Source organism: Impatiens glandulifera, chromosome 1, assembly GCF_907164915.1.
Source record: "Impatiens glandulifera chromosome 1, dImpGla2.1, whole genome shotgun sequence".
Classification (NCBI taxonomy): domain Eukaryota; kingdom Viridiplantae; phylum Streptophyta; class Magnoliopsida; order Ericales; family Balsaminaceae; genus Impatiens; species Impatiens glandulifera.
The window spans coordinates 89931277-89940595 of NC_061862.1; the positions used below are offsets into that span (position 1 = coordinate 89931277).

A 9319-nucleotide genomic window follows, 5' to 3' on the forward strand; every position below is an offset into this window, starting at 1 on the left:
TGTGGAAAGTAAAAAGAAAAAGATTTGATTTTTATTTGATTTTTTTTTAATTTGGAAGGAAAACGCGGTTTGAAATGTTCCAACAGAAATACCTGTCGCCAACTATTCTTCTTGTCCTGGCGTGCGTAGCAATAATAAGTTGAAGAGAGAATTGGAAAGAAGCCTCCCTCCATGCGATAATTCCAAAACCCTAATTCCAACTCCATCATCTTCAGACGTGTATACCATACCATACCATACAGAGACAAACAGATTCTGATCTTCTCCAATTCATCCAACAAAATCCCCATTCCTTCTTTCCTTATTTTGATTTCATTTGATTTGGTATACATCAATTCAGGATTGCTTGCAATGATCTTGCTTGAAATGGGTTTATTATCTCTGCTACGATTTCATCGTGATCAACATAATGTATGTATGATATATCTCCGCTAACAACTTCCCTTCCGTTTTTATCAAATACCCATTCATTCATATCTAGGTCGGTATGGGAAACAACTGTGTTTCGAGGCTATCGAAAGATGGCTTTTTTCAGTTATGGTGGTCTCGAACTCCGAATTTGCTTCCATATAGGAAGAAGGGTAAACTCACCATTAGCAAACCAATCATCACGAAAGAGCCTGAACGACCCCAAGAAGTCCAGTCTAAACCCCCGGAATTGATTGTAATAGCTAAGGATGACATGAAACTTCCAGTTCCAGAACCTGTTAAACCTCCTCCTCCTCCTGCTGCTGCTGCTGCTGCTGCTGCAGCACGGGTGAAATCCTCCGTCAAGGAAGAACCTAAACGAGAACAACCTGCTGCTGCGAATCAGCCACAGGTGAAGATCGTCGTCGTCGTCAAGGAAGAAGAAGCTAAACCACCGGTAGAACAACCCACAAAGAAAGAACCGGAGAAGATACCGGATGTGACTATTCCATTTCCTCCACAAGAAGTTAAGCCAGCTGAAAAACCCAAGCCCAGAAAGCCACATCACGTGAAGAGAATAGATTCTGCTGGCCTTCGTGCAGGTTCGGTTCTGAAAACTAAAACAGGACTTCTGAAAGATTTCTATAACCTTGGGGAAAAGCTGGGTAATGGTCAATTTGGCACAACCTTCCAATGTGAAGAGAAATCAACTGGGAAACAATATGCCTGCAAATCAATTGCTAAAAGGAAATTGCTGACAAGGGATGATGTGGACGATGTTAGAAGGGAAATTGAGATCATGCATCACTTATCTGGCCATCAAAATGTGATCTCAATAAAAGGGGCTTATGAAGACTCTATTGCAGTTCATGTCGTGATGGAGTTGTGTTCTGGGGGTGAGCTTTTCGATAGGATTGTCAAAAGGGGGCATTATTCCGAAAAAAAAGCATCCGAACTTTCTAGAACTATAGTTAGTGTGATAGAAGCTTGTCATTCTATGGGAGTCATGCATCGTGATCTCAAGCCCGAGAATTTCCTTTTTGTGGATGAAGGGGAAGACTCAGCTCTTAAGACCATAGACTTCGGATTGTCTATATTCTTCAAACCAGGTACTCTAATCTCTTCTCTATGAATTACTATCAATTCAAGATTGTCTGTCATATGGACGATACAAATGTGTTGAGGTTTTGTAGAAATAATTGCTACAATTAATAAAAAAAACTTTACAACTATTCATCTACAACTAACAAATTAATTGCAGCTAACAATGTAACTGCTTATATGTTAGAAGATATAACTACTAATCTTCTAGACTACATTCTATTTATTTATATTTTCTACAAAACTCACCTTTACTGACAAGATCATGCTGACATCGAAGCTTTGATTATTTATTTGTTTATATATTCTAAGTGTTTTAATTATTCTTCAAATTCAGGCCAAATATTTTCTGATGTGGTTGGGAGCCCATATTATGTTGCACCTGAAGTTTTACTTAAGCATTATGGTCCACAATCTGATGTATGGAGTGCTGGTGTGATCATCTACATTCTCTTATGTGGAGCACCTCCATTTTGGGGAGGTATGATTAATAAACTTTTTCATTATACCATATGAAAATTGTTTTTCAAATGTTTTTTTTGCTTTCATTTATATAGAGACTGAGGATGAAATATTTAAAGAGGTTTTGGATGGAGAACTTGACTTCACATCAGATCCATGGCCAAACATCTCTGAAAGTGCAAAAGATTTACTCAGAAGAATGCTTATTAGAGATCCCAGGAGGAGATTAACTGCTCATGAAGTATTATGTCAGTAATCATCTATCATATCTTGAATTTCTTAAATTTCATTTTTTTAAAGTTGTTTCAATTGCAGGCCATCCATGGGTGAGGGATGATGGTGCAGCACCGGACAAGCCTCTTGATTCGGCTGTCTTAAGTCGTTTGAAGCAGTTCTCTGCAATGAACCGATTTAAGAAAATGGCTCTACGAGTGAGTTTAGATTTGAACAACAAAACAAAAATTAGCACAAATTATCAAAACGGGTAATATTATAATCATTATGTGTTATGTGCAGGTTATTGCAGGTTGTCTTTCTGAAGAAGAGATAGCCGGTTTGAAAGAAATGTTCAAAGCACTTGACACAGATAATAGTGGTCAAATTACTTTCGAAGAACTCAAAACAGGACTTAAGAGACATGGTGCGAGTCTTAGTGAGCCCGAGATACGAGATCTAATGGAGGCTGTAAGTAACACAGAATTGAAGTTGTTTCTTATTCTATTAATTTATAAAAAATAAATTGAAAAAGAAAAAAAAATGCAGGCAGATATTGATAGAAGTGGTACTATTGATTATGGGGAGTTCATAGCTGCAATGTTACATCTAAATAAGATCGAGAGGGAAGATCATTTGTTTGCTGCTTTTTCGTATTTCGATAAAGATGGTAGTGGTTATATAACGGTGGATGAGCTTCAACAAGCTTGCAAGGAGTTTGGAATTGACGATACTCACTTGGAAGAAATTATACGAGAGATTGATCAAAACAACGTAAGTTTTTCAAAATAAATCAATTTGTGAAATATGTTTTTGTTATGGTTGTTTATGTTTCAATGTTGTTTTTGTTTGATTTTGTTGTTGTTTAGGATGGGAGAATAGATTATGATGAATTTGTGGCCATGATGCAGAAGGGAAATGCCCAAATAGGGAGGAAGCTTTTACAAAATAGTAATGGTTTAACCCCTGGATTTAGAGAAGCTTTACAAGTTTTCTAGCTTCAAGGTGAAAAATAAATAACTTTTACCCTTTTTATATGTTCTGTTTATTTTTAAAAAAAAATTGAAAGTTTCTTTACAATCTTAATTTCAACAATTTATACCTTAATCATTTCTCTTTAGACTTGCTTGATATGGGGTTATTTGAATTATCGGGTGATTAATTTTCAAATAACTCCATTTGTGTGTAGGTTATTGAGTAAACAAATATTAGGTGTTACATAATTTTAACAAAGATGTGCTGTGATTTTGTCAATTAAACTTTTGAAATTGGATGATTTTTATGGGAAGTAACAGACTTTCTCAATCTCTTACAATATTACCTTTTTAGTAGTTATCTTTTACAGATTTAAGAAATTGGGCAAATGGGTTACTCACTATGATCTTTCATCTATTTTCTTTTCTGCAGGTTAAATTTAAGTTAAGGGTGGTCAAATCATTCCTTATGCCATGGGTTCTACAACTTGATCATGTGATTTAGAGCAACCAACTATTAATGGCCCTACTTTTTAGATGAGATGGAAATTGATGATCAAGAGGTGGTGGTTGGTCCACATGATGATGGATTGATTGATCGCATTTTCTTTTTTACTTTTATTAACTTTTTTTTTACTCTTTTGGGTGTTGTATATGATCTCCACGGTGAACTTATTAAGAAATGTGTATTAATTCTTTACTTATAATAGTTACATTTATGTATTTTAATATATGTGAAGAGTTTATTACATGTTACTATATTTGAATTATGAGGTTTACAATGTCAAAGGAAAGATTGTGAGGATTTGATAGTTTTTTTTTGTTTGTTTTTTTAGGAAGGTACAATGTACAATTAATTAATTATTGAGGAAAATAAAGGACAAAAATGGAAAATATAATGTTCATTTTCTTTTAATGGAATTATACCAATTAAATTGCCACAAAATTGGAGACTCCAATATTAATGATGATATCATAAAAATAAATAAAATAATGTAAAAGGAATTTTTCTGAAAATTTTAATGTTTTGGGTTTAATTTCTATAAAGATTGTCTTAACTTAGAGTTAAGTATTCATTTTTTTTAATAAATAATAAAAAATCTAAAATAAAAAAAACTAAAAACACTGTTTATTTAAGATATGGTTTGAAATTTTAAAGGTAAATATTCATAACAATATCTTTAAAATTACTTTACATAAATACTAAAAATCTATCTTCATAATTTATAAATTTAAAATAATTATTTTAATTTATTTTTATATAAGTAAAATCAAAATAATTAACTTGAATATCAAAATCTAATTTAATTAAATTACTGTGATAATTAAAACCTAATTAACTAAAGATAATGGCCAAATAAAATAAATAAAATTATTTGAAATAAATGTTGTTAATTATCTCAAAATAATTTTTAAAAAAAAATCAAAGAATTAAAATAAATAATTTATGATGAAATGTGGTACGTATTTTATCCCCAAAAATTATTTATTTAACCCAAAATATATGTAAAAAAATTGGTAAAATATTTGTTATATTTATTTTACATATTGAGTGTATTTTAGAGATTTAAAATTAAAGCCAAAAGGTAAAAGAAAAATCAATTTCAAACAAACCTTAAGGTCTTAAATAAAAAAATAAATTTGCAATCAGGTGTTAGTCGAAATCCGAAATGATTACTACAGCCAAAACCACGACTTTTGGATAGATTCTGAATTTTCATCAAACGCACGTGAGCACGCTTTGTCGCCAGCCGTAATAAAAGGAGCGCACGCCCATGAAGTAGCGAATCAACTAATGCTCGTTAGCTAAAACATGACGGAATGGCCAAAATGCCACGGCACGTTGACGAAATGGCAATGGACCGCTTCGCGTCCGCCCTCTCGCCCAAAGTGAGTTTTAAAAAGTTAACAAATAGGTTTTTTTTCTTGGACTAATCTTCAAGAACAACAGCTTAAAAAGCTTCCAAACATGTTTCTAATGATGTTGTGCAACTATTTGGATCATGTTTTATCCATCCCGATCATTTCGATCAAAATTTAAATTTTCAAAATTGTTAGTGTATATAATATAATATATTATTATATTATATGCACTAACAAAAATAAATAAAAATTTTGAGTTCTTGAATTGGTGATCAAATGAATATCCAGTGTTCATGTTTTATTATCAATCAAGTATGTGAAGTAAGATATTGACAAAATTCTTATACTTCAAAACAATTTTAAAATCAAAATCCGATTTTTGGCCATAAATTGTTTTGAACAAATTGATCATCACCCAGGTCGAATGATACATTGGGGATGATGTTTTTAATGTTCATGGGAGCTTTGTGAAGCTACCCAGGCTCTTGGATCAAACGAACTTAAGACCTAGGACACCGGTCCTAAGGCCTTTTGTTCCTCTTATAAAATTCCAAAATTATTTTTGTGATTTTTGAACCCCAAACCATTTTCTAAAAATCTCAAAAAATTAGAAAATGATTTCAAAATATTTTTGGGGTATTTTCACAAAAAAATATTTTGACAAAGGCCTGTTTGAGATTTATTTTTAAACTATAATACATTTTAAACTCATGTGCTTCATGTATTTTCCTTCCTAGTCATCATCGGTAACATGTACCAACATTTAAATAATTGTTATTACATTATTTAAATACGCACAAACCTACGCATTTTTAGGACTAGAAAGAATATCGGTTAAAATAAAACGTTATATAACTGATTTTCAAAAACAAATTTATAAGTAGAGACCGTTTTATAAAGAATGAAACGCGGAAGTTCTTTTCCGAGTATCACCAAACTACGAATTTAAAGAAACTTTGGCTAAAATACATGTATGTCTTTTTATTGATTTTCAAAAATTAATTGACGACTGATTTATTTCAAATAAATATTTTTTTAATTAATTTTAAAAATGATAAAGAATAAATTAAAATCTTTTAAAATAATATTTTATTTTAAAAAGATTTTTAATACGGAAATTGAGGTTCAAATTCTCGATCCTCAAACTTTTCCAGAGACAATAATTTGGTAATTTGGTGGGATTACCAGAATTGTAATGTAAAAATATCAAGTATATAATTATTCAAATATATATATATATATTAAAAGTTTATAAATGGATTATTAAGATAATGCATGTTTATAATTTAAATAAAATAAATTATTTCATATGAAGGAAATGAAATTAACTAATGCATATATATTTTAAATAATAATAACTTTTATTTAATTTTTAAAATTTATCTTAATCTATTTTTCACACTAAAATTTACAATAATTAATACAATGTACATATCAAAAAATTTAAATTACGTAATATGAGTATTAATGAATTAAAATATACTATCTTATTTAAAAACATATTAATAACGTCCTATTTGAACTGATCCCCTCTTCTAGCTTAATTTGTTTGGTTGTAGCCATGCCAATGCACTTTTTATTTTTTTCACCATGATATCCTAGTACTTTTTATTTTTTGAGAACGCTGGGTTCCGCTACTCCTATGGAGTGCGACTAATCCCCGCGGGTTAAGCACATAGCCCGCAAACACACTTAACAATTTAACCAGACGCAGAACTTGTCGCCCGACAGGCTCGAACTCAAAACCTCATGGAGGCATGGGGGATATCCATCTCTTGTTGCCGCTAGGCTAGAAGAGGGAATCGATCCTAGTACTTTATTGGCTATACAAGATATTTTGTTTTTAAATAAGGCAGTAGATTTTATTGTTAAAAATACTTGTGAGGGAGAGATTTTATGTTTTTTGTTAAATATTTTTGAAGTTATTAGGTCAATATTTTTGTATAATGACCTGTAAGTTTTGTGTTTATTAATATAAATATATTCTTTTTAATCTAAAAATTAATAATAATAATAATAATAATAATTTAACAAGTTTATTTAAAAAATAACACCAACCCACCTACTAGCCCCTACTTTGCTCAATAATTTGTCCTTGTACAAATAAATTGAATTAAAATGGATTATGTTACAAAATAAAAAAATAAGTGATATATTTAATAATAAAAAATAAATAAACTTTAATAGTTATTTGAGAGGAGTTTTTAAAATTTTATTCAAAAAGATATGGTTAGATAAAAAAGTAAATTATTTGAATTTTTAATTAATTAAATTATTATAATATTTTATTTTATTTATAATTTAAATTTTATAAAAATAAAGTAAGAATATTTTAATTTTTAATTAATAATTTGATTGTTATAATGATATAAATGTGATATAGAGAAATTGTTTAAAAAATTAGATAAAATCTTTAAAAATTCATATCAAACAAACTTTAAGAACTGTTTGACATTGGACTTTCTTTATCAAAAACTCACTTTATTTCTTTAAAATAATTTAAATCCTAAATTTTTTAATAAAATATTTTTATTTATTTTTTTATAAAAATTAAAATTTAAATATAAAAACAATATAATAATTCAAAAAAAAAAATAAAAAACTCAAATAATTTATTTTTTATCATATAAATATTTTTGCAATAATACATCATCAAACAATATAAAGAGTAGTTAAAGAAAAACATGATGATAAAATCTTGTGAATATTGAGAGAGCCGAATGTCGAAACGGGACCCACTTTCACACGTTGTAGACAGGCTGGCAACTGCAGTGGTTGCTGGACAAAAGTAGGACCCACACCCTAATCTACAGAAACAAGCATACGACGTCGTATGCCCTCCTTGGACCTTTTGACAGGGTGGTAAGTGGGGCCCATCGACCCACGTTTTCCGGTCGTGCCACGTCGTCATATGAAGGATTCAAAAATTGTCCATTAGGTGGGTCCCCCACGTTCTCCAAATACAGTTTTTTTTATTACTAACGAATAACAGAGGAACTTTACAAGAAAAAAAAAAATTCAATCATTAGCCTGAGTTTATTTCTATTTGACCATTTTGCCCTTACCCGTTAACTTCTCTAGCGGGAATGTTCCAGTTACCGCGATTTGAGGGTTTGTTTGGATTAAGATTATTTATATAATTTATTGAAATTTTAAAATTTGAGTTATTTAAACAATAATATATGATAATATTTTGAAATAATTAATATTTTTTTAAACTTTGTATTTATTCATATTATTACTTTTGATTTTGTTTATTATACTAAATATGTCTAAAATATCAGTTATTAATTTTAAACTTAAATACAGTTAATTATATATATATTATTTTTTATATTTTATATTTATCATTATTTTATTTTTCAACTGTTAAATTTATAATTTTTTAATATTTAAAAAATAATATAATTGTTTTTAAAAAAATAATATTATAAATTAAAATAATAAATATATATCAATTATTTAAAAAATATAAAAAATAATTAATATATTTTTTTAGGAAAAAAAATATTTTATATTAAGTTTTTTCGAAAAAGGAATTTAACTACTTTTTTATTTAATTATTATTTTTATAAAATATTTTATGATAAAAAAAATTAACATGTATACTAATATTTTAAATTAATTATTCAATAAATATTTAAAATATTAATTTAATATGGATTTGTTTTTAAAAATATTAAAATAACAAACTAATATATTTGACACACTTTTTATTTTTTAATATTTTATAATTATTAATTATTCCTACATGTAACTAGATTCATAAAATATAATAAATACATAATAAATACATAATATATATATATATATATATATATAAACTAATTATTTATTAAATATTTAAAATATTAAAATAAAATTCTATATATTTAGCACAATATTTTTTTATATAAATATTTTAAATGATTAATTATTCATATAAATATATATAATATAAATTATTAAAATATAATACATAAGTACATTAAAATATAAAAAAAAATTAATCTATTTAGTACTATATTTAAAATAATTTATAAATATTTATTATTTTAATTTAAAATACTATTTTAGATGTATATTTTTTTTATATAAATTATTATATAAAAATAATATTTAATAATATTATTTTAAAAATAATAGTTATATTATTTAAAAAATATTATTAAATATGAAGGCAAAAAATAGAAAAAAAAGTTCAATAGTAATAAATTAAAAAACTCTAAAATAAAATATTAAAAAATATTTAAACTTAATAAAAATTAAAAGTATATTTAAATATTTAATTAATAGTGTTCACTTTGTAAATTTAATGA

The 9319-nt window shown here is 27.6% G+C and overlaps 1 protein-coding gene across 1 annotated transcript; it reads left to right on the forward strand.

Annotated features, from left to right (window-relative positions):
- The first annotated feature begins 209 nt into the window (after positions 1-209).
- Positions 210-3928, forward strand: LOC124919259 (calcium-dependent protein kinase 26-like). The gene is made up of 8 exons (XM_047459461.1): positions 210-1517; positions 1847-1990; positions 2067-2219; positions 2287-2402; positions 2488-2655; positions 2734-2958; positions 3054-3189; positions 3592-3928. Exons 1-7 carry the CDS (start codon positions 488-490, stop codon positions 3180-3182), a joined length of 1965 nt encoding a protein of 654 aa, XP_047315417.1. The 5' UTR covers positions 210-487; the 3' UTR covers positions 3183-3189; positions 3592-3928.
- The last annotated feature ends 5391 nt before the right edge of the window (positions 3929-9319 follow it).